General features: G+C 48.8%; 4 protein-coding genes across 9 annotated transcripts in view; 2 read left to right on the forward strand and 2 right to left on the reverse strand.

Moving 5' to 3' along the window:
- Window positions 1-11,173, forward strand: part of PCCA (propionyl-CoA carboxylase subunit alpha) — a 369,304-nt gene extending 358,131 nt beyond the window's left edge. For both annotated transcript variants that reach the window (XM_082366113.1, XM_082366112.1), the window contains 2 exons: window positions 8,126-8,203; window positions 10,843-11,173. In XM_082366113.1, coding sequence (XP_082222239.1) covers window positions 8,126-8,203; window positions 10,843-10,911 — 147 coding nt within the window. In that variant the 3' untranslated portion in view covers window positions 10,912-11,173. The remainder of the gene's footprint in view (window positions 1-8,125; window positions 8,204-10,842) is intronic.
- The window catches only part of TMTC4 (transmembrane O-mannosyltransferase targeting cadherins 4), a 123,897-nt gene continuing 105,214 nt past the window's right edge, over window positions 8,878-27,560 (reverse strand). The window contains exons 22-23 of one of the 2 annotated variants that reach the window (XM_082366100.1): window positions 23,127-23,181; window positions 8,878-9,452 (exon numbers count right to left, since the gene is read on the reverse strand). The gene's annotated coding sequence lies outside the window, so the exon portion shown is untranslated. The remainder of the gene's footprint in view (window positions 9,453-23,126; window positions 23,182-27,560) is intronic. The other variant, XM_082366101.1, reaches the window with a different exon arrangement.
- The window catches only part of GGACT (gamma-glutamylamine cyclotransferase), a 41,728-nt gene continuing 26,505 nt past the window's right edge, over window positions 12,338-27,560 (reverse strand). The window contains exons 2-4 of one of the 3 annotated variants that reach the window (XM_082366171.1): window positions 23,127-23,181; window positions 14,068-15,002; window positions 12,338-13,467 (exon numbers count right to left, since the gene is read on the reverse strand). In XM_082366171.1, the coding sequence (XP_082222297.1) occupies window positions 12,879-13,467; window positions 14,068-14,411 (933 nt within the window). In that variant the 5' untranslated portion in view covers window positions 14,412-15,002; window positions 23,127-23,181 and the 3' untranslated portion in view covers window positions 12,338-12,878. The other 2 variants (XM_082366172.1, XM_082366173.1) reach the window with 2 other exon arrangements.
- On the forward strand, window positions 13,725-26,808 carry LOC309616017 (uncharacterized protein). Of its 2 annotated transcripts, XM_082366187.1 has the most exons (3): window positions 13,725-13,810; window positions 15,183-15,396; window positions 24,805-26,808. In XM_082366187.1, the coding sequence occupies exon 3, from the start codon at window positions 25,407-25,409 to the stop codon at window positions 26,127-26,129; it is 723 nt and encodes a 240-aa protein (XP_082222313.1). In that variant the 5' UTR covers window positions 13,725-13,810; window positions 15,183-15,396; window positions 24,805-25,406; the 3' UTR covers window positions 26,130-26,808. The 2 variants fall into 2 exon arrangements, 1 of the variants encoding a protein (XP_082222313.1); XR_014237212.1 differs by lacking the exons at window positions 15,183-15,396; window positions 24,805-26,808 and adding an exon at window positions 14,213-14,286.

Genomic DNA, 27,560 nt, shown 5'->3' on the forward strand with positions numbered 1-27,560 from the left:
GAACATCTAGAATCACACATGTAATTCAGGAAACAGTTGCCAAGAATGACTTTTATATGCCTTTCCTATGTGCCTTTTTTGTCTGCCTTCTGAAAATATTTTTACAATAACTGATTTTCATTTCAGTTTGAAAACTACCTATTTTTCTGTACATTTAATAATATCATAAACCAGGGGCACTTCTATAATCAAAGTTAGCATTTAAAAAATAACGTGTATTAAGTTTTTAAACTTCTATCTTTATGATTCCTTGAACAAAAATATTAAAAATCTATATTCTTTCAGAATAATGCTGAATACATTTCTTTCCCAGCATTAGACTTACAGCTGCTGAGTTTGTGGCACAATTTTCGTTTTGACTTTGATATCAGAAACAAAACAAAAAATAAAAATGAGGCAACCCGTGGGGATATTTTAATATTGCATTTAATTAAGATGGTTTCTAGTTACGTTTAGATTGTGCAGTCATCTCAGCTTTGCATCAGAAATATTCATCTTACTTAATAACATCACAAATTAAGTGAGACATGAACCAGAAGCAGGCTGTATACCCGTTTACATTTCCTTCTTTCTTAATTATTATATTGTGAGTTATTAGTTTGTAAGACCAGGTAAAATAATAGATGGATATTAAGTACCTGTTGCTGCTTTTTCTTACCACTTAGTCCGTTTGATGTTAGTAAGACAGAATTTGGAGTATTTTTGCGGGGCTAAGATGAGGAAGATCCGCTTGATGACGGAATTGATCTTTAGCAGAAGGGTAATTAGCTGTTCGAGATTGCTGTTCTCATGAACAATGTCTTAGGCAAAAGTGGTATATGCTATAAAAGTGTACCAAGGAGAACAGAAGCTGTGTAATGATTTCTGGGAGAACCACCCAGATTTCGCCCCGATTGATATTCCTCCGTGCACGTGCTCCTTTGGGGAGAGGCCTCCAGGCAGGGGGACACCACCGCTCTGGAGACACAGGTGCCCTGTTTCAGAGAACGATATTCACACCTGCCCTTTGTCCCTAAACCATCTGTAACTGAGCTTACAGCTGATGTAGGGGAAATTGAGAATAAACTTGGCATGAGACCTTTCTTTTCATTTCTGGAAGAAGCAGGATTTGAAGCCTCCCTTGCCCTTAGGTCTTCCCCATGGGAAGGGCCGGGTGGGGCCTTCCTGAGGTGCTTGTCTGCCAGTGACCCGGGGGCTTCACGCGGCCCAGTATCAGTAGCTGCATCTTTCCCTGGCAGAGGTCCTGGCTCGGCTGTTTGATAGATTTTCCAGTTTCTGGATGCCTTGATTTACACTCGTGAAGTAATTGCAGTGATTAAATTTCCATATTTTATAGCAGTGGTTATTCAAATGGTTTATTTGACAAGGTGCCAGTTTTTCACCCACACCTCAGATTGTATTCCAAAGCAGGTATATAGCTTCATGCATTCATTATGTAACATTTTTAAACTTTAAGTTATGAAATATTACAAACATACAGAAAGTTGTAGAGAATAATACAAGTACTCATATGCTCTCTGCTCACCTTTACCATATTTGCTTCAGATTTTATTTAACAATAAAACATTGCTTATATGGTGAACTTGCCCCGTGGCCTCTCCCCAGGAGAATTCCTGTCCTGCCCTCTTCAGAGGTAATGGCTATCCTGAATCTGGCCTTTTTATCTTTTCCAGATGACATTTATTTTTGAATGTTATGATTAATTTTTGTTGGTGGTAACAATTTGGGAATTTTTACAGTTTAACTTAATGATAATTATCAATATAAGATAAAATATTTTTATAGATCAATCAATAAATATTGTAGGCAAGTCTTCTACAAGTTTGGCATTTGATTTTATTTTTGAAGGGAGGATCTACTTGGAATTAGAGGGTATGTTATCTTTGTTTTAAACACTGTTGAAGATGACAGTCCCCAGCCTTAACAAGATTCAAAATATCTCCTCTCACCTTTTTGCTTAAAAAAAAAAAAAAAATTAATAAATTAAAAAAATCATTATTTCACTGAGTCCTTTAAAGCAGCCTACTTCACAGAGGTCGAGGATCCAGACTGATTTGTTAAAGGTACAATAAATGACATCAGTTTTAACTGGTTCTCTTTGTAACTTAGAGGTTCTGGCTCCAGTTTTGAGCTAACTTAGAGGGTGGTACGGAGTAGTAATTTTCTTCATTTTAAGGAATTTTCGGAAAAACTGGGCTCGTTTTATACTGGCCGCCTCTCTGTGTTCTCTCCCCGAGCCTCTCGGCTCCCGGCTCCCGGCTCTGACGTCCAATGCACATCCAGGGAGGAAGCCCCGGGGCGGGGGGGGGGGGGGGGGGGCGGGGCTGAGGAGGCCCCAGCAGCACCCTCCCGAGTGAGTCGCTGGTGATCAGACCCGCTCAGGGAGGCCTTACGCGGCGGATGAGGGGCTTGGCAGCGTTTCTGTCACCTGCCCTCTCTTTTCTTTGTAATCCGATGATGGTTCCTTCCATCACTGCTTACATACTGCCCTGTCTCCCGGGACCTCTTCTCCCACCCTCTTTACACGAAGATCTTGGGATGGGAACGCATGTTTCTTCTTCAGGAAGTATCAGGGGATATTAACCAGCCTATCTTACCGGCTCAGGAAGAGGAAGTTATTATACTCAGATCCTCGCCAGTGCCTTTTAACCAAATCCGAGGTGCCTTTTCCTTGTGGCTGTTAATGGCGTCTTTCTTCAGATCTAAGGGCCTTAAGATGCATTGCATTCAGGCACCTGTGTTCTAAGTAGCACAACCTTAAAAAACGTAACTGAAGGATTTTCACTTGTGTGGAGTCGGCAGCAGGGTTGATATTGATCCCCGCTTTCGGGTGGCCGGCGCAGCAGAAGGGGAGACTGCGGCGGGCCGCTGCACCCTCCGAGCCTTCTGTCTAATCTGGCAGAAAACACAGAATGTAGGACAACAAAAGGAGGCTCCTTTTTCCATAAAAATTCTCCCTCCCACCCACCCCTCTTCCCCAAAAAAGGGGACTTAATTTTTCAGCTGCACAGTGATTTGGTGCTCACTCTTGCATTGAAACAGTTGCTGTCTGAACAGGCAGGAAACAGTTCTCTTTTAATTGCTGAAATCATTCGGAAGTGCTTCATGCCCGGCTTCTATACAGCAGATGCTGTGCATTAATTGGCCTGTGTAGAAGTGACCCAGGGTTCCTTGCAGTGGGCCCAATTTTAGGCAGAGGGTTTAAATAGCTTATTTATTATTTTGTATAATCTGGCGTACATTATGTGCTCCTGCACGTGTCGTATTTCATGGTCTGCAGTTTCTAATGTCATGTGGGTTTCAAAACCTGTGTTTCTCTGGTAATGTACTAGCAGCAGGTAAGCTCAAAATACCATCCATCAGGAGCTCATTTTTTATCCAGATACTCCAATGACTGATGAACCTGTCTTTTGTATGAATGTTCAGCACAGTAGAAAGCCAGATGCCACTGGCACAGTTTCCTGTACATCCTTTACAGTTGCTAGAGAGTAGGCTTACGGGGGAAAACCCTCCATGCCGTTTATGGCCTCTTCCCTGTATCTAAAGGACAACACCTTTAAAACAGCCCTGGTTGTGGACGACAAAAGAGGGTTAGGGACTGTTTTGGAGGAAATCTGACTCCCATAAACATTTTCTTTATCAGAAATATGACTGCACACTCTTAACAGGGAACCTTGTTTTGTTTCTCCCCGTCTGTTCAAAACAGACCTTAGCCCATTAGAAGGGCCTCCCTTGTGTGGGAAGACCACAGCTGTTACTGTAAATCTCATCCCGTCACTGTATCACCCCCATTTTGTGGCTCTGAAGGATGAAATTGAGAAATGGAATACTGTGCAGTCATCCTTTACATCTCCAATTTTAGGCCTTTGCCATCATTTTCATGCTTTTATTCCAAATCAAATAACATTAGTGAGCTACACCACCTTCTGATGAATATCTGGTCCTGAGCACAGCTTTCAAGTCTGTACTTTGGGGACTTCCTTTTATGTTTGGTGGAGATCTTTCTCCCCCCCTTCTCTTCTCTTTCTCTTCGTGCACCTTCTTGGGGCTTTCTTCATGCATTTGCAGTTTGAACTATACAAGTTGCCAAATGTGTCCCAGCCTTAGCATGTTGTCCCAGAGGGACATGTGCTGGAGAAGGTTCTGTGTCTTTTAATCTCTGGGGAAGGAGTAAAGCAAACTTGGTAGAGGATATTGGGGGCTTTAATCAGAAATAAGAAGTGGTTTAAATCATTAGCACAACAAAGCAGACTATAAGCTTGAAGATAAAAGTCTCTGGGGAAAGAGTCCTCTGAAAATAAATGGAACTTGATAGATTTCCATATCATTTATAACTTCCCTTAATTACACTTGGAAGACTTGCCAGTAAAACTGGAAAATTGGCAGCCTGTATCCATCAGAGCCATTTTGCCGACCGTGGCAAGCAGCTGGCTTTGCTGGATTTTATTTCCCATCACTCGCAATTAATCATCAGCTGGGGATGTCTGAAACTCCGCAGCACAGAGCTGTGCCGGGTGACATTCAGGCCTCCCAAGCATGCTAAAGTCCGCTGAGTAAATGGGCTGAGGTTTCTCCCCAGCTTACTCATTTCGGGGCAAGGCAGGCTCCCGCTTAATGAGTGCGCTCCGATAATCAGATGCGAATGTGAACCTTGACCCCATGTCAAAGGAGAGGACGCAATAAGCCGGATGAAAGATACAGGATTCAGACCTCCAAACTTTACACCAATTAGACAGGGAGCGGAGAAGTACATCAGGCTGAGTAGGTTTATCAAAGAGACTTGCGAGGCTTGTGACCATTTTGTAAGCCCGATGTTGGAGACATCCTGTCACAATCATTAAGTCGTCACGCGATGATTCAGCAGAGCGTTGGGGAAGTGTGCGCCCACAAGCCCTGCAGTGGCTGCACCCTGGGTGCGCGCTGTCCGAGGGAGACTTGGCCGTGGAGGCGCCCTCTCTGCTCACCCAGTTAATGTCCCCGCTTTCTGAGCACACGGGGGAATCCAGGCGGTGTTTCCAGTGCCTTCCGGAGCTCGGGGAGGGCAGGGGAGGGGGCAGGCACCTCTGGACCAGGAGGCTTCCAGATTGTTGAGGTGAGAGGCCTGTGTCATTTTTGTCCGGGTTATTGTTGGAACTGCGGCCCTCGGGGGCCCAGCAGGGTGGTGGAGCAGCCCCCAGTTACAGCCCCGTCTGTGTTCTTTGACGTACAGTGTGTACTGTGTTTGCTTCCCTGACTTCGGTTTTTGAGGAATGAAATCGCTTGAATTTAGGTCAAGTTCATGTGTGTATATGTGTTTGCGTGCGTGCGCGTATAACATGTCTCTGCTGACCGAAATGTGTCTCACTATTTGGTGGAACATCAAGGATCAACTTCCAAGAGTTTTTTCTCTTTTAGGGACGAATGAGCAAAAACAAACTACAAAGCAGATTGCTGTGAGTGAACGGAGAAAGAGAAATGAATTACTTAAATTTCCACCAAATAATATAAGTAGAGACCAGCAGAAACAGGGCAAGAAACCAGGGAGAAGAAACAGGAAAGAAAAGGACGACAGAGCCATGAGGATGGTCCCAGATTCAGGGCAGCCAGCGCTGCCCGTCTGGCAGCAGGTTGGCACTTCCAATCCGCAGGCACTTTCTCTGAAGCCCTTTTAATCAAATTGCCAGAGTGACACAGTCTGAGAGAAGGGGGTGTTTTACCTGGGGGACTTTCCCACGTCTCCCGGATTATCTCCGGCTAAACCATAGGTTTTGTTTTTCTGATGGATGACTGGGGACCGACCACTCGCAGTTGCCTGCGTGTCACCTCTTTGCAGATCACCCTCGCCACAAGCACGCAGAGCTGCCGGGGAAGGCGGTCACTGGACAGCGACAGTGGAGCCCCAGAAGCTTCACGTCCGTCTCCCGCTGCTCCCAGGCTCTCGGGCCCTGCTCTCACTCACCTCCAGCCCGGCCAGCTCGGGCCTGGAGTGGGGCTGTGGCCCGGGGCCCGGCCGTCCTTCCGCCCGTTTCTTATGGGCATCTTTGTCAGTTTGGTCTCCGCCCCCTTAGTGACCACTGGAAATCTCCCAGCTTCATTCGTTTCCTTTTCACAGTCGCCTTAACTGCGAATTCACTTACGTAAAGATCCCGCAGAGCGTTCTGGCCAGCGGTGCCGAGCAGTGGGCCGAGCAGCTGCAGGAGGGCAAGCTCACGCCCGCCCGAGAGGAGCCCGCGGGGCTGGGGCTGGTCAGACGGGCCCTGGGCGCTCAGACGCCAGCGCAGGAAGCCCGGCTGGGGGAGGGGGCGAGGCGAACGCACGCAGCCGCCCACTGCGGGCACCGGTCCGTCGGTGAGGAAGGAGTTCCCAGAGCCGATCACTGACTGTTGGATGGAATTTCCGTGGCTGACTATCAGATCCATTTCCCAGAGAGCCACGGGCCCTGATGCCGGGATGCCCGTCTCTGGGTGGGGCTGCTGCTGCGTGAGGCCGGCTCTGGACCCTCAGCCTCTTGCCTGAGAGCCGTGCCCCGGGCCCGCCAGCATTTTGCGTGTGGAGCTACATGGCAGGCGCTACTTCTGGGGACGTGCCCTCCTCTCATCTTGCCTGGTCCCTGCCTGCCTCTGAAAAGAGAGAAAAAGGCTCGGAAATGACGCCTTGAGGGCTGGCTGTTTGGACACCCCAGCTGGGCCCCGCGTTGCCCTGGAGCCTCCCTCACTGCTCTCCCTCTGCATGTTGAAGAGCGACCCTAGCAAGTTAGTTCTCCGCTCTCTGGAATGCAGGTGCCAGGTGACGGTGAGTCACAACGGGCCGCGAGCGCGGCGTGTGTGCCCAACTCTCCAGCGCAGTGTCGCCTCCGTGCCAGCACCGAAGCTTTGGCATCCCCTCTCTTCCTATATTTCTGTGCCAGGAAAAAGCAGCCCACCACCTGATCAGCAGAGGAGAGGAACGCATAGGGCTCAGGCGGTCCTGATGCCAGCGAGGCAGCTTGTGCCCCACGGGGGGCCGGGAGGGGGGCTTGGAGATCATCTGGGGATTTCAGGAAAGAAGATTCTCCAGGCACTTCTGCAACGCTGGATGAGCACAAGGGTCCAGGAGCCCCACGCCAGGAGGCCCACCAGCACCCCACACAGCCGGGTGCCCCAGGAAATTCAACTCTCCCATTTCAAAGACTGCAAGGCCCTTTTCACAAAGATGGGAGAAAAATGCAAGCCCAGCTCCTTGGTGCTTACCCATCAAGGGCAGAGAAAGGAGAATAGATAGAAGGGCCTTTAGTCACAGCTGACTCCTGGGTGGGAGGCCCAGGTTTAACCCCAGGGGATTTATACCCAGCTCTGCCTGGATTTCCCTCACCCCGGAAGGCAAAACAGCTGAGCACGAAGCTTGAGCCAGTGCCCCTGGGAGCTGCCAGCTTCCTTGCAAGGAATGGGTGGAGCTCCAGAAATCACTCCCTGAAGGCACTTTCTGGGAGCCACCTGGTTGTCAGTCCTTGGCAAGTCGTGCAAAGGCTGGGAGAGTGGTCCCCACGGCCTGGGTGCTTGGCTGTGGTTCCCAGCCCCCCAGGGCTGCAGACAGAAACTCCATTGTTTGCTAACAGCTTTACTGAGATAAAGTTCACAATACGATACAATCACCCCTTTAACGCGTGCACTTCAGTGGTTTTTGTCTGTTCACAGAATTGTGCACCCATCGCCACAGTCAATCTTAGAGCACTTCATCACCCCCAGAGAACCCCTGCACCCACCCGCAAGCACTCCCCCCTTCCCTCTGCCCCTGGAAACCACAGATCTTTCTGTCCGTAGAGACGTGCTAATCCTGGACGTTTCACGTAAGTGGAAGGCATTCCATTTCTGCCACAGCTCTGTGGCAGAGGCAGATTCAGAGATTCCCGGGGAGGTCCCACAAGCAGCACCCAAAACCTCCAATATCAGGGATGTTTTTCTAACAAGGACTTGATAGAGGGAATGGCCTTTCTCTGCGGTCCCCCAAAGATGTACTTGGAATATGAAGTATTAGAGGCTGTTGCTGCTGTTTGGATTATATTTCAGAGCATTTGACAAAAAGATTATCTTAATGGCCTCACTCTTGAACATTGTTGCAAAATTCAAATGCTTTTAAAACTTCTGTCCACTTTTTGTTCATTTTCCAGGTAGCAGAAGGTCAGGAAATTTGTGTGATTGAAGCCATGAAGATGCAGAACAGTATGACAGCTGGGAAAACTGGCAAGGTATGCCCCCAGGGTCCCACCAGCCCAGGCCGCTGTGACAGGAAGCAGAACCTCCACCTTTGAATCTTGGACGGTTGGGGCCTGAGGGGGACGGCGGAGGGGGTCTCTCCCAGCCTCTCCCTCCTGCGGATGAGGGCGCTGCGATCGGGGCGCCCTACGTTCTGCATCCACGTGACCTGCAGGCCTTCCAGGAGAGTCTGTGTGACATCCAGGGAGTCGAAGAACAGTTGTTCTTCACCTTAATGTCTTTCGAATTAAGGGGTCTTTAATTTTTAATGTTTACATCTGTCTTAGAGGCAGTTAGTTATCTGAGACTTAGGTGACACAGCAGGAAATGGTTTTAGAGATTGCAAAAATTAATGCAACTCTTCAAGATAATTTCTTCACAAAGAGAACAATTCACTTTTAGATCAAGACGAGCTGAAAGGGGGACTTCCCTGGTGGTCCAGTGGGTAAGACTCTGTGCTCCCAGTGCGGGAGGCCCGGGTTCGATCCCCGGTTGGGGAACTAGATCCTGCTTACATGCCGCAACTAAGAGCCCGCATGCCGCAACTAAAGATCCTGCATACCACAACGAGGACCCAGTGCAGCCAAAAATAGATAAATAGATAATAAATTAAAAAAAAAAAAAACAAGACAAAAGGAGCTGAAAGACCCACATCCACACGTGGAACTTAACGATTTAGGGAGGAAAAAAAGATGTATTAGTACTGATATCTGTTAAGAGTAAAACTTCTTAAATGAATTTTCTCATTGAAGAAAATAGAAAAGTCCTTTTAAGCAATAACTTCATTATTCTTTCTGCGACTAGAAAGACACCACTTGTAGCAGAATGATCCTTTTCTGAAGGATGGTTTGGTTTGAAAGTACCGCACGGTGGAGCGAGGAGAGGCGGGGCAGGTCGGGTGGGGTGGGGACAGCAGCGTAGGCTGGCTGTGTCCTGGAAGGCGCGACTGAGCCGTGGGGACAGTGGGTGTCCTGGCGGAAGGTACTGTCAGCTGCCAGTGAAGTCTGCATCAGAGAGACGCAGCCTCCAGTTGCCTCCCCCAAAGGAAATGAAACTGATGTTCAGAGAACAGGCCGAGGGGGACGCCCCAGTCCAGCCCCAGCCAGGAGGAGGGCAGAGGCCCGGCGTGTGACCAGGCCGGAGGGGCATCAGACGGCTGCACCCAGTCTCCTCGGGGTTTGGGAGAGGAGATTGGCATGCTCTGCGGCTTCGGGGGAATCCTGCTTTCCATACCTGATGACCCTTTAAGAACAAATGAACAAGAAAGTGTTGGTTTCTGCTCTTGTAAAAATTGTTCTGTTTGTCGCTTGGGATTAGTCAGCATTTACGCTGCATCACTGTCACGCGCTTTCCCCTCTGTGGTGAGCACTTGGCCTCGTTTGGGGGACCCAGAATATACATCAGATGCACACCAGCGGCCCGTGTGCTGGACTGAGGCACTGGCGCCACAAGGAATGTGGCCTCAGCTCCCTGAAGGAGCCAGGAGCCTGCCCGTCCGCGTGGTCTGTCTGCTGGGGAGGCCCTGCTGCTGTCAGGGTGGTGATGGGCTCTGGGTGAACTCGCACGTTGGCCCTGCCCCACAGGGCGAGGAGCAGCGGGCCCCTGAGCCTGGGGCTGGCAGTTTCTGCTTTGAGAGGCCCGTTTTCCTCCCGGGGCCCGTTCACGGTGGAAGCAGGTCCTCCACTCTGGAATCGCAGCATCATGACAGATACATCCTATAAAAACACCGGTGGCTTCAGATCATAAAAAGCAGCCACTTCAGTGCAAATAGCTCCTGTGGAACGAGGCCTTTCAAGGGTCACTGCACAGGTTCTCTTCGTCCCGAGAGACCCCGGGCTGGAGCTCTGGGGGAGAAGGCCCTTCTCGCCGCTGCTAGCTCATGGCAGAGCCGCGGGGACACAGGCCAGGGCACCCAACCCCACGTCTCTGGCACTTTTCCCGTTTGCCGCTTGCCCAGACGGCCAATTAACTTCCAACCCATCATTCACCTTCATGCCCCAGCAAGAACTTCCAAGTCAAATGACTGTCTCTAGTTTTAAAAGTGAACACAAATTTGGGAAAGCAGAAGTTGACTAAAATCGGGAGAAATCCGTGGAATGAAAGGGCACGGAGGCAGCGTCACGGGAGCCCAGTGCCTGTTGCACGTCGCGCCAGCAAGACCACGCGCTCGTGCTCGGAGGAATTTCATTTCCCTTCAGAAGGAGGCTTCCGGTCAGGCTAGGGAATTTCTGCTGTTAATTAGTACCTGTTTTGACTCTTGTATAATTGTGAGTGGGTTGGTCGGTTTGTTTGTTTAACACTAAGTACACCATTAACTCTCCCGGGTGTGGGGACTCATCCAGCATCATCACTGCCAGCTGAGACCCCCGAGGGCACCCTGTGCAAAGGACAGCACAAATGACCAGCGGCTTTTAGGACCGACAGAGATAAAGAGGGGAAGGTGGTGAGTCACAGCCCGCGGCGAGGACGTCCCTGTGCTCGAGGTCCCCTCTGATGGACGCCCTATACCTCCGAGTGTTCTGTGCTCCAAAGCCCGCCAGGCTGTCCCTTCATTTCCAGAAATGGATGACGGGATTGCTTCCTCCTGGTCTAGTTAATAATTCTTACTCTCCCCTCTTTTTTTGAATTCAAGGTGAAATCGGTGCATTGTAAAGCTGGAGACACAGTTGCAGAAGGAGATCTGCTCGTGGAACTGGAATGAAGTATTTATAGCCTTTCAGTCATCACCCAATTTAATTAGCCATTTGTATTATTATTCTTTCACACTCAATTTATTCAAGCGTTTTGCAGGAACACCCCTGTGTAGCAGATTTTACATGGTCATATTTATTCCACATATAGTCAAAACCAACATTTGCCAAAAAATCACCAATGGAAATTTTTATTGATATAAATACTTGTACATATGATTTGTACTTCTGCTGTGAGATTTCCTAGTGTCTAAATTAAATCAATAAAACTGAGCATTTGTCTAAATATTAGTTTGCCCTTTTTTTGAATGAAGACAATGTACATAAGAGGCTATGGGCTGTGCCAGTAGACTTTAAATACTAGCGTTTCATTGGGATCCTTCTTAAAAATTTATATAAATCCCAGTTCTTGGCCCTCAGTTTCATTAAGTTAGCATTTGCCACTTTGTAACCTGATTACCTGCTTCATCCTACTTGAGGACCTAACTCTTGCTTCTGGTAGTTCATAACCTCTCGAAGCCCAGACAGCGCAGATGACGGCCCTGGAAATGGAAATCCCTCCTGTGTGGCTCTAACGGTGAGCGTGGACCCCGAGTCCCCAGGGGCGACCCCCCTCCCCGTCCCAGGGCACCGGCGCGGGTACCACTTGGGGCTCCCCCGGCCCAGTGATGGTGGGCGGGGCTGCCACAGCTCATCAGCTGACACCCATCCTCGCCTTGCTGTGTTTTTGTGAAGCAAGTTTCCAATTAAGAAAAAAGGGCTAAAAATCACGATCATGCTTTTGTGCCAGATGCAGTTAAAGATCACAGTCTACCGTTAAGTTGAAGAGCAAGTGGCCTCTCCCAATGGAGAACGAGGTTACTCGGGACCAGCAGCTGCGTTTTCACCTGGCTCTGAAATTCGTAGGATACATTTCGTACATTTGCTGGTAAGGATGCAGAGGCAGAGTCGTGCGCTGATTTGACTCTAACCCTGACAGATTATCGGGTGGAGGTGGGTAGTAATTGGTACTTCGTGCCTTGCTAAAATTATTCTAGGTGCTGTTTGTATTTGGAAGCGAAGCTTTCTGTCAGGCCTGAAGAACAAATTACTAATGTGTTGGTTCTTCTCTGAAAGGCCCGCCCCCAAACGCTGCTCCCTTGTGGGGGCAGGAACCGCGCCTTGCCCTGCGCTCCCGTGAGCTTCCGTCTGAAACTGGGGTGTTCAGCTGCTCTGCCAGCAAGTGGGCGCTTGCTATTTTGCTAGATGAGAATGAAAAGAACCTTCTACCAAATAAGTAGACTCAAAAAGAGGGCCAACAATAGCACCAATACTTTTATATTTGATTTCCCAAAACATCTAGGTTAAGTGATCTTTAATAATCTCTGTATAAGCCTGATCTGAAAATTATGAAGAATGATGTTATATATATTCAGAAGTACTCTAAAATACAGCGTGTTTTTCTTGAGGTTCTTTTATTACATTGAGATGTCTAAAATCAGCTTTAAAAAAATTTCTCAGTGCTACAGGTCAGACAGAACTGATACCGCAGGGCTGTTAAAATCTAGCTGCCACACAAAGTCTTTATATTCATTTTAAATGTTATCTTCAGACTAAAGCAAAGCAAAGCAAAAAACAAAAACATAAGAAAAGCATAACGTGCGTTTTCAAAATGTCATTTAGGGGAATTAAAATCCTGAGTTCTTCTCATCCAGTATGTTCAAGCCCATGATGCTCTTTTAAGCAGCAAGCGATAAAGCAGCATCAGCAAGACAGATTTCAGGAAACAATCTTGTTATCAGTCATGTCAAAATTATTTGGGAAATCGGCTGCCACCGAAGAAGACACTCCCCCACCCCGGCCCCCCCCCCAAAGAATTTTATTTCAGAGGGTGTTCTCGGGCTTTTGCGTTCAGCGAGTGCGGACCCAGCGAGGCCGTCTTCCAACCACCAGGCTCTCGGTCCTCGGGCGGCCGCTCCCCTCGCGCTTCTCATCTGCTTCACCGCGGACTGTAGCGAAGCCCGTGCTCCCCCTGCGAGTCGTAATCGTCGTGGTATGGGAGGTGGACCCACTCGGGCGGGTACGTGGCCGTGGTGTACACGAAGCACTGCAGGGTCCCGCCCGCCCCCTCGACAGCGACTGTCACCCGGGTGCGCTGGTACATGTCCGGGCAGCCTTCGAACTCGTCCAGGAAGCGCAGCATCTGCTCGTCCACGGCGTAGACCTCCCCAGCCACTCGGCGCCCCCGGCCCGGCAGGTTCAGCAGCCGCGGGACGTTGCGCTGCCCCGCGATCACCAGCGGGTATGGCTCGACCGTGCGACCCCAGCCCCGGAAGGCTGCGCGACCGTGGGCGCCCTCCAGCAGGACCCGGTGGTTGGGCTGGCCCGTCTTCAGGGTCCCGTACACGAACACGTGGGCCATGCGGCCGGGAGCTGCGAGCGAGCGAGGACGGACGCACAGGTCCCGCGCGGAGGGGAAACGGGCGGCCTCGCCCCGGGCCCCCACTCCCGACCAGACACCCTTTCCAGGTAGGGTTCCAGGAAGAGCGACTCGTGTCAGATGAGGCAGCCTGTCGTGGCAGCAAGCCCTGTAGAACCGCGGTTTCGTAGAGCAGTTAGTTTTCAATCTCTTTAAGATGACTTTAAACAGTAAATATTACAGAAAAGTAAAAACGATAAGCAAATAGAAACGTATATATGTATATATATGTGTATACCTATATACATGAATAATCACCTGTCATCGGCTACCAAAGAGAATTCCGGTTTCAGCACTAAATTTACATTCTGGCGCCGGGAAGACGCAGCAGAACAGTTACCTGCACCTTTCTGTGTTCCTTCCTTCTTCAAGGTCCTAGAGGGTGACACTGCCTCCCTGTGACTCACTGTGACTCAGCACAGCGACCGACTGTGGCTCCAGAGAGAGAGAAGGTAAATATTTACCCCCCTTCCTGGGTCTGGGCCACAGATTATTACATAACCGACCAAAGTGATTTGTGTAAGAGTGACTCAAACAAAGATGGAAACGAAAAGTTAAATGTCTGGGCCCCTGTTCCAAGCCTGGCATCTAGCTGCCCCGCTTGCCCCCAGCCCTTCAGACCCCGAGGGACATGGCCCCGGTGTGCCAAGAGGGCTCTGCCACCAGTCACATGGCCAAGTGGCCCTTGGAGAAGTCACACTTAACTCACAGGACTCGACTTTCTTCCCAGCAAACACGGGCTGGTCTGGGGGTCTGGGCCTCGCCCCACCTCTTCAGGGCGTCCGGGGAGGATGGGCGGCGCCCCACAGCTGCCCACTCGGGCCCACCCTTCCTCTCTGCCGCCTCGGTCTCAGCCGCCAGCCTTGAGCAGGACAGAGACGGGATGGGAGCTCTCGTTGCAGTGACTGACGGCGGAGGAAGGGCAGACCGGAGTGGTGGGGCTTGAGCGGCAACTGCCCAGGTATGCAAGTCAAGATGTGAACGAGGAGAGCCTGGACTCGGAGGTGCAGGGGCCGAGGAGGAGGCAGGCCCACTGCTGCTGGGGGCGGGCATGCCTGGGAGGATGGAGAGACAGACGGGGACCTAGGGCGGGAGGGAGCCCAGCCAGCCCCGCCTTCCCTCTCCCACACTTGTATCCGCCTTCCAGCACGTTCTGGCAGTAACAACTCCAGGTCGAAGCAGGATGCGTGGCTCCCACCCTCGCCAGGACCGTCCCCCAGAACCCTGGTGGGCCCGCTGCCTGGTCCCTCCGGCCTGTCCCCGTGCAGCCCCCAGGGGCCTGGCCGCACACTCTCCAGGGCTCGGCCCGTCGGGGCCTGTGGCCGTGAGCCCTCGCCTCCCTTCCCAGGTGACACCCTCCCTGAGCGGCACCCACCCCAGCCCTCTGGCCTCTGTCACCCTGGTTGGCTCTCTTCGCGGCGCATGTTCTGTAAACCACTGCTTGCCTTGTTCGCTACCAGAACGTGAAGAGTGGAGAGAGAGCGGGGAAACTGCCCAGTCCCTCGAGGCCGAGTGTCGTGTCGGTGAGGACTGAGGCCGCACAGCTGGGCCAGAGCAGTCGACACTGGCGGTGTCGCGTCGCTCTCCTGATCCCTGGTGTTCTCGTGTCCCCACCCTTTGATTAGATTTTACAGCAACACGTGTCTGTAAGATAAAGTCAAATAACTTTACAAAGAAGATAAAATCCCTACCCATTCCCACTCCCTTGAAGAGACCCGTTTAAGCCCCTGAACTGTTGTTGCATTTGGTATTTGTCTCCACGTTGTTGGTTATATACCGCTGCTTACCGATGTTTTAAATTGTCTGCCTTCCTACCCAAAACAGGTGAGCACAGCGGTTTAAAGCACAGACTTTAGAACCAACTTCCCTGGGTTGAAATCCTGGCTCTGCCACTTACTAGCTGTGTGACTTTAGGCAAACAACTTAACCTCTCTGTGCTCTGGCTTCCTGGACTGTCAAGAGGAGGTAGACAGCCACCTGCCTGGAGGACTGCTGTGGTGGTGCAGGAGTTGACGCCCGGGCAGGTCCCGCCCGCTCGGTAAGGCTGCGTCAGGGGTTCCTGCTGTAGAGCCTAGCGCCTGCCTCTCGCCCCACATTCCTCCGATAGGCTCACATCGCAATTTTTGGTCAAATCCATATTCAGTTCAGCATTAGAACTGTGTAGACACTGTTCTCAGATAAGGCACACAGTGTACTATGATTAATTTCCTTTCTTGGACAACTTCTTGTTTTTTTTGGAATTGAAAATTGCTTCGGCCTTTTTTCCCCCTTTTTTGCGCTTTGCTCCAGTTCCTCTGACAGCCCTCCGGCCTCATGTTTTCTGAAGGCACCTGAAGAACCCTTCCAGCCCTGACCCCCCCGCGGCTTCCGTTCCTCCCTGGAGCTGTGGCTCCCGGCGCCCCTCGTGCTCCAGCCTGGTCTGTGGTGCGTCCCACGCTTCTCCCAGAGCCCTGTCCCTGGGTCCCACGGCCCCTTCTTGGTTGACTCCCTCATGTTACTGAAGCTCGTTCTTTCCTTCCCAACCTCAATTAACAGTGTAACTAGGTGGAGATTTCTAACTGCCTTCTTCCAGAATTTTGAAGGCGTTTCTCCCTTGTCTTCTGATGCCCCCGTTCATGCTGAGAGGTCCAGGGCCATTGGGACCCACAACCCTTTGAACGGGACTCAGGTTCTTCTCTGGAGGCTCCTAGGGTCTTCTTTTCGCCCTTGGATTGGGAGGTTCTATAATGAGGAGTCTCCACGTGGGATTTTTTTCATTCATTGTGCCAGAAACTTCCATCTGAAGACTCATTATCTTGGGTCCTAGGAATTTTCTTCCCTCTCCTTCCTTCCTGTTCTCTTTCTGGGTCTCCAGAACTCAGATGTTGCATATCCTGGATTAATCTCCCAATTTTCTCTTGGTAGTCTACTATCTTCCCAACACTTCTATTATTTTGAAGAATATTTTCGCCACCATATTTATTTCCACTATCTTTTTCCTGTTCCCTCGTTTCGTTAGCGTCCTGTTCTTTCTCAACATAATACCATCTCTCCTCTTCGGGAAGATATTAATTATCATGAATTTGGAGGGGTTTTAAGTTTTTATCTTTCCCATTATTGCCTCTATTTCTCCAAAATTCCTCTCTTCTGTTTTATGCTTCTTTTAGAGGTTTTCTTCAAGCGTCTCAGTATGCTTGGCTGGCCTTTCACGTGGAAAGTGGGACACGATGCAGGAAGCTGTGTGAGGGGGAGCCTGTCGACTGGCCGGCCCGGCGTGGGGGCCGGATAACGGAATCCACGGGACGTGGACTCCACTCCCTCCCCATCTTTAGGGGGCCCCTCGCCCGCACCGTCGGCTGGGCCTGGTCCTCCCGACACCAGGCCTCCCGCTAAGCCTCTCTGGACAGTAACCCACCCTTGCCCTGCTGGGCAGAGGGACGGTCGGGGTCTCTGCTCCCCGCTCGGACGGCCGCCTCCCCCTTTTCCACCCCTCACCCCGCCCTCACACGCCTACAGGGCGGCAGTGGGAGCTTCTCTGGCGTCCGGGGCGCCGGCTGGCGGGCTCTCCAGCAGGGATTTAGGTTTCCGGTGTCTCGAGGCTGCTGAGTCGGCCAGCACTCGTCTCTCTGTTCTATCTATCTTCCGGAATCTCGTCATCCTCTCCCATCTGTTGTCTTCATGGGTCGGCGGGGGGGGGGGGGGGGGGGGTGTGGCCTTTCGGGACAGAGCGGGGATAAAGGAGCCTGTTCCTCCCACCACCGCACCACGGGGCCCCCGGCTCGGCCGCTGTGTCCTTCTGGAGGCTCGAGGTGGGACGGGAAGGAGCGGCGCCTCGGGAGCTGCTCGCTTAGACGGGTGGTGGGAAGAGTTCATTAGGGTGCCGGCGACGGGAGCGTGTCGCCAAGAGAAAGCCAGTCATGTAGCAACCCTGGGGGCCAGAGAGGCTGCTGACGGCCAGTTTACACTGCCACCTGCAGTGCACAAGCGTTCCAATTTCTCCACGTCCTCACCAGTACTTGTTATTTCCTCCCTTCCTCCCTTCTCCCTCTCTCTCCTTTTTTTTTAATAGTGGCCATCCTAAAGGGTGTGAGGTGCTATTTCACTGTGGGTTTTTTGTTTTGTTTTTTATTGGAGTATAGTTGATTTACAATGTTGTGTTAGTTTCAGGTGTACAGCAAAGTGATTGAGTTATACATATTCATATATTCATTCTTTTTCGGATTTTTTACCCATATAGGTTATTACAGAATATTGAGGAGAGTTCCCTGTGCTATACAGTAGGTCCTTGTTGGTTATCTATTTTATATATAGTAGTGTGTATATGTTAATCCCATGCTCCTAATTTATCCCTCCCCACCCCGTTTCCCCTTTGCTAACCATAATGTTTTTGAAATCTGTGAGTCTGTTTCTGTTTTGTAAATAAGTTCATTTGTATCATTTTTTTAAATGAGAGTCCACATGAGTGATATTATATATGTCTTTCTCTTTCTGATTTACTTCACTTAGTATGATCATCTCTTGGTCCATCCATGTTGCTGCAAATGGCATTATTTCCTTCTTTTTTTCATGGCTGAGTAATATTCCATTGTATATACATACCACATCTTCTTTATCCATTCCTCTGTCGATGGACATTTAGGTTGCTTTCATGTCTTGGCTATTGTAAATAGTGCTGCAATGAACATTGGGGTGCATGTATCTTTTTGAATTACGGTTTTCTCTGGATATATGCCCAGGAGTGGGATTGCTGGATCATATGGTAGTTCTATTTTTAGCTTTTAAGGACCCTCCATACTGTTCTCCATAGTGGTCGTACCAATTTACATTCCTGCCAGCAGTGTAAGGGGGTTCCCTTTTCTCCACACCCTCTCCAGCATTTATTATTTGTAGACTTTTTGATGATGGCCATTCTGACCTGTGTGAGGTGATACCTCATAATAGTTTTGATTTGCATTTCCCTAATGATTACCGACGTTGAGCATTGTTTCATGTGCTTTTTGGCTACCTGTATGTCTCCTTTGGAGAAGTGTCTATTTAGGTCTTCTGCCCATTTTTTGATCGGGTTTCTTTGATATTGAGCTGCGTGAGCTGTTTGTATATTTTGGAGATTAATTCCCTTGTTGGTCACTTCGTTTGCAAATATTTTCTCCCATGCTGTGGGTTGTCTTTTCATTTTGCTTCACTGTGAGTCTTAATTTGCATTTCTGTAATGATTAGTGATGTTGAACATCTTTTCATGTTGGCCATTGCATATCTTCTTTGGAGAAATGTCTCTTCAAGTCCTTTGCCTGTTTTTTCTTTTGTTGTTGTTTTGTTTTTTAAATTTATTTTGGTTGCGCTGGGTCTTAGTTGCAGCAGGTGGGGCTCCTTAGTTGTGGCTCGCCAGCTCCTTCAGTTGCGGCTCACTGGCTCCTCAGTTGTGGCAATGAAAACTCTTAGTTGTGGCATGCATGTGGGATCTAGTTCCCTGACCAGGGCTAGAACCCATGTCCCCTGCATTGGGAGGAGGATTCTTTTTTTTTTTTATGAGAGAAATTGTATTTGAGGACGAGTCTTTCACTGTAAGGGGATGGATTGCTTTTGGTGAGCCCTCTTTTTTTTTTAATTGATTGATTGATTGATTGCTATGTTGGGTCTTCGTTTCTGTGCTAGGGCTTTCTCTAGTTGTGGCAAGCGGGGGCCACTCTTCATCGTGGTGCATGGGCCTCTCACTATCGCGGCCTCTCTTGTTGTGGAGCACAGGCTCCAGACGCGCAGGCTCAGTAGTTGTGGCTCACGGGCCTAGTTGCTCCACGGCATGTGGGATCTTCCCAGACCAGGGCTCGAACCCGTGTCCCCTGCATTGGCAGGCACGTTCTCAACCACTGCGCCACCAGGGAAGCCCCGGCAGGAGGATTCTTAACCACTGTGCCACCAGGGAAGCCCCGTTGCCTGTTTGTTTTTTAATCAGATTTTTTTTTTCTTTGTTGAGTTACTGGAGTTCTCTGTATCTTCTGGACATTAACCTCTTATTAGATATATGATTTGCAAATATCTTCTTCCATTTCATAGGCTGAGGTTGCCTTTTTACTCTGTTGATTGTGTTTTTTGCTGCACAGAAGTTTTAAATTTTGATGTCACCCAATTTTTGCTTTTATTGCCTGTGATTCTGGTGGCATAGCCAAGAAACCTTTGCCAAGCCCAGTGTCATGAAGCTTTTGCCCTGTGTCTTCTCCTAAGAGTTTTATAGTTTTAGCTCTTATGTTGAGCACTTTTATCCATGTGGAGTTAATCTTTGTATATGGTGTAAAGTAAGGGCCCAACTTCATTATTTTGCATATAAATATCTAGTTTTCCAATTGTTGAAAAGACTGTCTGTTCCCTGTTGGTCTTTCCACCTTCGTCAAAAATCATTTGACCATATATCTAAGGATTTATTTCTGGGTTATTTCTGCATTCTCTGTTGTGTTCAATTGATCTACATATCTGTCTTTTTTTTTTTTAATTTTTTTTTAAAATTTTATTTATTTATTTATGGCTGCGTTGGGTCTTCGTTTCTGTGCGAGGGCCCTCTCCAGTTGCGGCGAGCGGGGGCCACTCCTCATCGCGGTGCGCGGGCCTCTCACTGTCACGGCCTCTCCCGTTGCGGAGCACAGGCTCCGGACGCGCAGGCTCAGCAGTTGTGGCTCACGGGCCTAGTCGCTCCGCGGCATGTGGGATCCTCCCAGACCAGGGCTCGAACCCGTGTCCCCTGCATTGGCAGGCAGACTCTCAACCACTGCGCCACCAGGGAAGCCCTATCTGTCTGTCTTAATGTCAATATCATGCTGTTTTGATTGCTGTAGCTTTGCAGTATTATGTTTTGAAATCAGGACATATGAGACCTCCAACTTTGTTTTTTGTTTTTTCCTCAAGATTGCTTTGCTCACTTGGGGTCCCTTGAAATTCCATATGAATTTCAGGATGGATTTTTTTTTTTTTTTTTCTTTCTGAAAGAAAAACACTATTGGGAATTTTGACAAGAATAGCATTAAATCTGTTTAGGTAGTACTGACATCGTAACAATATTAAGTCTTCCAATCCATGAAGAGGTCTTTCTATTTAATTTCTTTCAACAGTGTTTTGTAGTTTTCAGTGTACAAGTCTTTTGTCTCCTTGGTTAAGTTTCCTAAGTATTTTATTCTTTTTGATGTTATTGTAAGTGGAATTGTTTAAAAAAATTTTTTTGGATTGTTCATCATTAACGTATTGAAATGCAACTGATTTTTGTACACTGATTTTGTACCCTGCAACTTTGCTGAATTTATTTACTAGTTTTAATAGTTTTCTTGTGGAAACGTTAGGATTTTCTACATAAGATCATGTGAACAGACAGAATCCTACTTCTTCCTTTCCAATTTGGATGTCTTTTATTACTTTTTCTTGCCTGATTGTCCATGTATAACTTTTATCACTATATTGAATAAAAGTGGTAAAAGCAAACATCCCTATCTATAACGCTTTTTCACCATTAAGTGTGATGTTAGCTATGGGCTTGTCATATACAGCCTTTATTAGGCTGAGATAATTTCCTTCTATTCCTAGTTTAAGTGTTTTTACCATGAAGTGGTGTTGAATCTTGTCAAATGATTTTCTGTATCAATTGAGATGATAGTTTTTTTTCCTTCATTCTGTTAAAGTAGTGTACTATATTGACTGATTTTCATATGTTGAACCATCGTTGCATTCCAAGAATAAATCTTCCTTGGTCATGGTATATAATCCTTTTAATGTGTTATTGAATTCTCTTTGCTAGTATTTTGTTTAGAATTTTTGCATCAATCTTCATCTGAGAGATTAGTCTGTACTTTTCTTATAGTGTCTGTTCTTCTGGCTTCGGTTATCAGGGTTGTGCTGGCCTCACTGAATGAGTTTGGAAGTGTTCCCTCCTTTTAAATTTTTGGGAAGAGTTTGAGAACTCATGCTCATTCTCTTTACATGTTTTTGGTAGAATTCACCAGTGAAGCCATCTGGTTCTGGAATTTTCATTGTGGAGAGACTTTTGATTACTGAGTGAGTCAATCTTCTTACTCGTTATAGGTCTGTTCAGATTTTCTATTTATTTCATCATGATTCAGTCTTAGTAAGTAAGGTGTGTGTTTCTAGGAATTTATCCATTTCATTTAGGTTACCAATTTGTTGCCATAAAATTGTTCACAGTATTCTCTTACAATCCTTTATATTTTTGTAAAATGGGTTTTAATGTTCTTGCTTTCATTTTTGATTTTAGTTATTTGCATCTTCTTTTTTTTCTTAGTTAATCTAGCTAAAAAAGTTTGTGGCTCTTTTAAGAAAATCAACTCTTGGTTTCATTGATTTTTCTCTATTCATCTCTGTTCTCATCTGTATTATTTCCTTCCTCTGCTAGCTTTGGGTTTAGTTTTTCTTTTTCGAGTTCCTTATTGCCCTATACTCCTGTTCCTTGTACGTCACGTTCAGCTGATTTCCAAGGGCTGCTGTGAAGGTCACAGCCATCAGAACATGTGAAAAGACTATTGCATTGGCCAGATCCACTCAGACCACAGCCAGGGCTAACTCAAAATATGCCTGTGATTCACTCAGGCCAGAAACAAACACACTGGGCCCCTCCTGACACACAACACCTCTGGGCCAGGCTACGAGAGGGTAGCACTGCAGAAGGGAATGCTACCTTCTGAGGCTCATACATTACAGTCTGTCTTCCACCCCATTCTCCTCCTGCCATGTGGTAGTTCCTTCCACGGCAGTGGGTTATGGTTGGAGTCTTGGATAAAATGCAAGTACTTGAGTCAATAAATAATGGATAGAAACAGCTGTAGGTGAGCCATTTGGGCTTTTCCAGAGCTACTTGAAGAGTGACCATCAGGAGCGGTTCCATCTCTGCTTTAATGTGAAGTAAATGCTCCCAGGTTGGCCTGTTCTAGGACACTGATGGTCAGGTCAGGCCAGCCCCGGCAGGGAACATCACTGGGCCAGATGGCCATTAAAGGGCATAATGCATACACGGTAAGTGTAAAAGAAGGACACTGTGGTACAATGACAGGCCTGAATCAAATTCTCACCTCCACCACCTAACAAACAACAACTGTGGGTCTCTGGGAACGTTATTTAAACTCTCTCTCTGAACTTCTATGCCTGTTCTTTAAAACTGCATTCATCCTGTCTCCCTAAGAGCTAATCACTACTGACTGCCAACTGTGGGCCAGGCCTTAGGACCCGATGAAGGTTAATTAATTCCCTTTTCCCCTTGACCCTGTTCCCACCTAAGTTCTCCACCCCAACTCCTTCCTTTATCAAGATCTTATATATCTACTAGCTTATATTCTTCTCAAGGAAGACCCTTATAAATAAAACAAAAAAGAATATTCTACATAATAAATGGGAGAGGGAATCAAGCCATATCAAGCATTAGTTGTGGCCTTAATTTTTCAGAGCCAAAGCAAATACCTGGGAAGGTGATTGATTGATATTACATAGAAATGATCATGGTTAAGCCACAGGGTGTTGATTCCAACTCCTCTGTAGAAAATTAGTTCAGTAACTTTCTTCCACAGAAGATGATAGCTTATTTCTTATTTAAAAAAAAAAAAACAAAACAAAACCTGGCAATAAAAATTTAAACTTTTCTAGGAAATAATGTAGCCTGATAGAATGACCAAATTATAGTTTTCTACATTTTATCTACTGAATTTTATCCTTTATAATAATAGTTTGAGAATACTACTTATGTAATAAAAAAAGAAAACTAATATTCTGCATTTCTGGCTCCTTTCACAAGAAAAACATCATTACCTTTCCGATTGCGTTTTGAACAACAAACACAGATCCTTCAGGAAGAGCCTCATCCCTGTGGGGATTGAGAAAGGATCAGAGTTAAGCACTGAAACAAGCAATTAATTCCCATTAGAGGATTAAGGCACTCATGTTCACTTTGAGTCAGAAAAATGAATTGTGAATAAAATCATGTACAACCAAGAGGTTACTTGTCAAAGTTAATAAATTAGAGAACTGAAGGGCAAAGTGGAACGCACAGAAGTTGAGTGGCCACATGAGCACCGGCGAGGAAACTGGTTTTTGTATTCAAAACTGGGTTTTGAATTCACTGGACAAGATCCACCGTCTCAAGATGCCGTAGCAACATGGGACGGGGTGGGGGGGTACAGTTTCTGCCACGTGGTGCTGTCTTTAATAGGTGCATTCCATGAAGAGAAGCCTAAAAGCATTTCCACCCTATCATGTCACCACCCCCCATGCACAGATTTCCCTATAATATCTTATCATTAATAAAAGAATCTATGGAAGAGACATACAAGATATATAAACATTCAACTTGATGCATTTTACTTTTGGGTTTTAGAACTGATTCTAAATGAACTCAAGCGATGCCTTTGCAAGCAACTTTCCTGATTGGGAGGCCCTGCTGTGATCAGGACTTAGTCACCCTCCCCCTTGGGAGTCTTAAAGCCCAAAAGCTGAACCCTTGTCTCAAACCCAACTAGTTAGGAATAATGTGGACATCCAGGGGTCAGCCCAGAGGTGGAACAGGCTCAGAGAGAGTCTCAAAAAGTTTTATTTCAGCAAAATTTGGTTAGTTTAACATTGTCAATATTTAAGAAAACAACACTCATGGAAATGTCCATCTGGCCTGGCACTGCTTGAAATGCCTCTGTCACTTATTCAGCAGCTTTCTTACTGAAACAGTCCATCTAGAGTTTCATATTTCATCGCTGAAGCAGAAATTGAAAGTCATTATGAGTCCTTCGCATAATTATTGGGGTTTTCCTGCTTAATATTTTTTCTTAGCCACCTGGTGGCAAGAGTGTAAAAGGCAGGACTTAATTTCAGAGTTTAATCTGCTAGTTTACAAATTAACTATTGCACACACTGGGACCATATTTAGAAACACACACACATACCAGGTGCCAAAGGATTTAAATGGACACCAGCTTCTACCGTGAAAACAACCTTTAAAAATGAAAAAAGGTGTCTCCACAAAATATTCATCCTGTATTAATATTTAATGACAGGAGGAAATGCTAGACAGCTGGAAATGATGACATACAGATTTTACTGTTTTCTCTAAGTGATAAATCCTTAAGCCGTGAACACTGCCTGCCTGCTGTAGAGGATAGGCTGTGCTAGAAAAGACAGGTGAAACGGCCGGCTGTGGTCTCGCCGAGTTACGGCTCTGCCACCCGCCCCTGGCTGGACGCCCAGCAGCCCCGCATCTCTGCCTCCCCGCCTGCCTGCTGTACGAGGAGCTTTTCTCGTTCAACATCGTGGGTCAAAGTTGGCTCCCGCCCAACCCGTGACGGCCCCTGTCACAGCGAGGGCCAGCTTCAGCAAAGCCACGCGCTGCCCTGGACCTCGTGTGGCCACTGGCCCGGGCACGGCCTCAGCAGACGTTACTCAGGGCCGCCGAACGTCGGTAAAAGGCACGTGTGATGTGTGCTCGTTTCTCCTTGTATAGGAACCGCCCTCCCTTCCTACTGGAACGTTCCTGTCCCCGGAGAGACGCCTGAGTGTCTGCTCTAGTTACACGGTCATTCTTCAGAGGTTTCCAGCGCTGTAGGAAACAGGTGAAAAAACAAGCCGCCTCGACCTCTGCCCTTGGGCTCGGTCAGCCTCTCCCGGGCCGGGCGCTGCCAAGGAGGCCGCGTGTCCTGCGGCCGCTTTGATGCTCCCCCTCGCGCTGCCGCCTTTGCAGCAGCCGCTAGGACTTCCTGCCCGCCGCCCCGCTGGGGACCCCAGAAACGTGTGTGGCAGGACACCCTTCTGACGTGAGCCCAGCGGCCCGGGCGACGCAGCGCCTCTGAAATGCAGAGGCTGGGTCCACACTCGCAGTCGCCCCCCAGACTCCGAGCCTTCGCGGGTCCGTGAGGACAAGCGGCGCGTCCCGGTCCTGATGCCCCACGGGGCCTCGGAGTGCTGCCTGGCAAGCGGCCCGCGGGCTTTTACGCTTTGCCCACGCCAGAAATTCTTTGAAGAAAAAGAAAACTTTTAATGCCACACCATTTTAAAGGCCACTGTGTTGCCAGCTTTTAAACATACAGTGACCACAAGGGAGACGTGATGGTCCGCCGCCGCCAGGCGCACTCTGAGGTCCGCCAGCAGCAGCTGGACAGGCCCAGCGCCGAGGGGACGGGGGGGATGGGGAGCGGGCGGCTGGAGCGGAGGCGCGGCCGAGACAGCACCACTCGTGTCCTCGCGAGTCGGACCCCCGGAACAGCCCTCATCACCGAGAGCCCACCTGCCCGGTGGGCGTGGCTTCAGGAAGCCGGGCTCCACCTGCGGCTCAGAGGGGAAAATATGAATTATGCCACCACCAGGACCGAGGGCATTTTTACCGTGTTAGATGACAGATGCTTCGCTTACGCTCTCAAATTAACACTCAAAGCGAGGTCGCCTCACTCCCCACCGCTGTCCATTTTACAGACGGGGAAACTAGGAGATGAAACGACGTACACAGATGGCCAGGCTGAAGACCTGCCTTCACACCCCTCCCTGCCCTGCAGGGGCTCCACCGGCTCCAGGAGGAGGCGTCCTCTCCTGCCTCCTGCCTCCTGCGCAGACGCAGAACAGGAACAACTCCCAGCCCCGAAGGGCCCCCCGCAGCCACGGCCCGGGAACGCCCCCCACCAGGTTCCATTGCCATCCTCGTCCCTAAGGTGCCCACAGGTGTTGCGCGGGCGCGGGGCACACACCAGGGTAGCCTGCCCGGGGAATGAGCACCCAGAAGCGGCCCCGATCCCGGGACGGTTAGCAATCGTATCTGGACGCGTGCTGTGTAAGTGATGTCTGATGAGGGCACGAGCGCCTACTCGCCAGCAGAGAAGGTCCGTGCAGCCCCAGCGGCTCACCGTGTTCTCCACGACCCAGGAGCACAGGACCCGGCGGACCCACGACCGGTGGGATCAGCGAGACTCCGAGCGAGGCCGAGGCGCGAGCTACATAGACGCCTGGCACAGCCGGGAGAGGCCACCTTTCCATTCCAAGCAGAACCGGCTCTGACCGCAGGAAGGACGCATAGAAACACCAGCAGGCCAGAAACTCTACCCTCTCCTTCCTTCCTTGGGTGCCTCTCCCAACAGGCCAGCCACACACACGAGACACACATGGGGGGCAAGGGCGACCCGCAGAGCCCCCGGGTCCCCGTCCGCAGTCTCCGCTCCAGCACCAGGCGCCGAAGGCGGACAGTGTTGGTAGAGTTGGCACATGTCAACAAGGGAAATCAATACAGTTGAGACAGTTTTGAGCAGAGCTTCCAGTTCTCGCAAGAATAAAGTACATAGGCCTGCACAAGTTACAAAATACTGTCATACATACGAGTCAAATGTTCCTATGTTTGCATTTAAACTTAAAACTGAAGTTGTGCAACATAAAGGTAAATGAAAAACTCAAGGCTGAGAATGTAGTATAACAATAAATAATAATATAAAATTAAATAAAATATAAATAAAATAATAAATAATAAAATAGCAACTGAAAAACACCGTGACAAGTCAAGAGAGACTGAAGAAAGGAAAAGGCTGCCTACTTCAGGAACTTTAACAGTACCTTCTCCTGCCTTCTGACCAAGGGACCCCGCATTTTCACTTTGCACTTTGTCTTGCCTGGAATCATTCTTTCTAAACTCTTTCTTGGAACCACAAAGCTCCTCAAGGGTGGGGGGCCTAACCCTCTCTTCATTTCACATCCTCCACGTCAGCCAGCACAGTTCAGTGCATGCAGTAGCCACTTAATAAATACTTGCTGCAGTAAACCAAGGGATTTCCCTCTCAGTCCAGATTCCCAAAGAGGTCCTGCAGGCCTTCAGCCTGTTTGGAATCTCTCAATTTCTCTGTCACAAAAACCGCAGGTTCAGATACTGCTCAGGGTGCAAATCGATGGAGGTCACATTCAGTCCTGTGGCTCCGCCGGCACTTCCTTCAGATGCCTAGACACGGATGCGGGGGCCAGGGAGGGCGAAGTGCTCTGGACTCGGACCATGACTGGGGCCGGCGCTGCCCCCCAGCCTTCCCGGGAGCAGGGGCAGCGGTAAGCATCCGTGCCCGACAGAAGGCCACCATCCGGATCCTGCAAAACCAACCTCTAGGGGCAGTGCTCAGACCAGCCAGTATGGGATGGGGGGCGTTCTTATCTCCATTAGGGCAGTAGTTCCACAGCTGTACTTAATGTGAGTTTTCTTGTGTGTAAATCACACATCAAAGAAAGTTGAGCTAAAAA

Source organism: Balaenoptera borealis, assembly GCF_965194805.1.
Source record: "Balaenoptera borealis genome assembly, chromosome: 18".
Taxonomy (NCBI): Eukaryota; Metazoa; Chordata; class Mammalia; order Artiodactyla; family Balaenopteridae; genus Balaenoptera; species Balaenoptera borealis.

What these genes read in the sequence shown, in the direction of transcription:
- LOC309616017 (XM_082366187.1), top strand. Translation starts at nt 25,407, where the DNA reads ATGGTCCGCCGCCGCCAGGCGCACTCTGAGGTCCGCCAGCAGCAGCTG.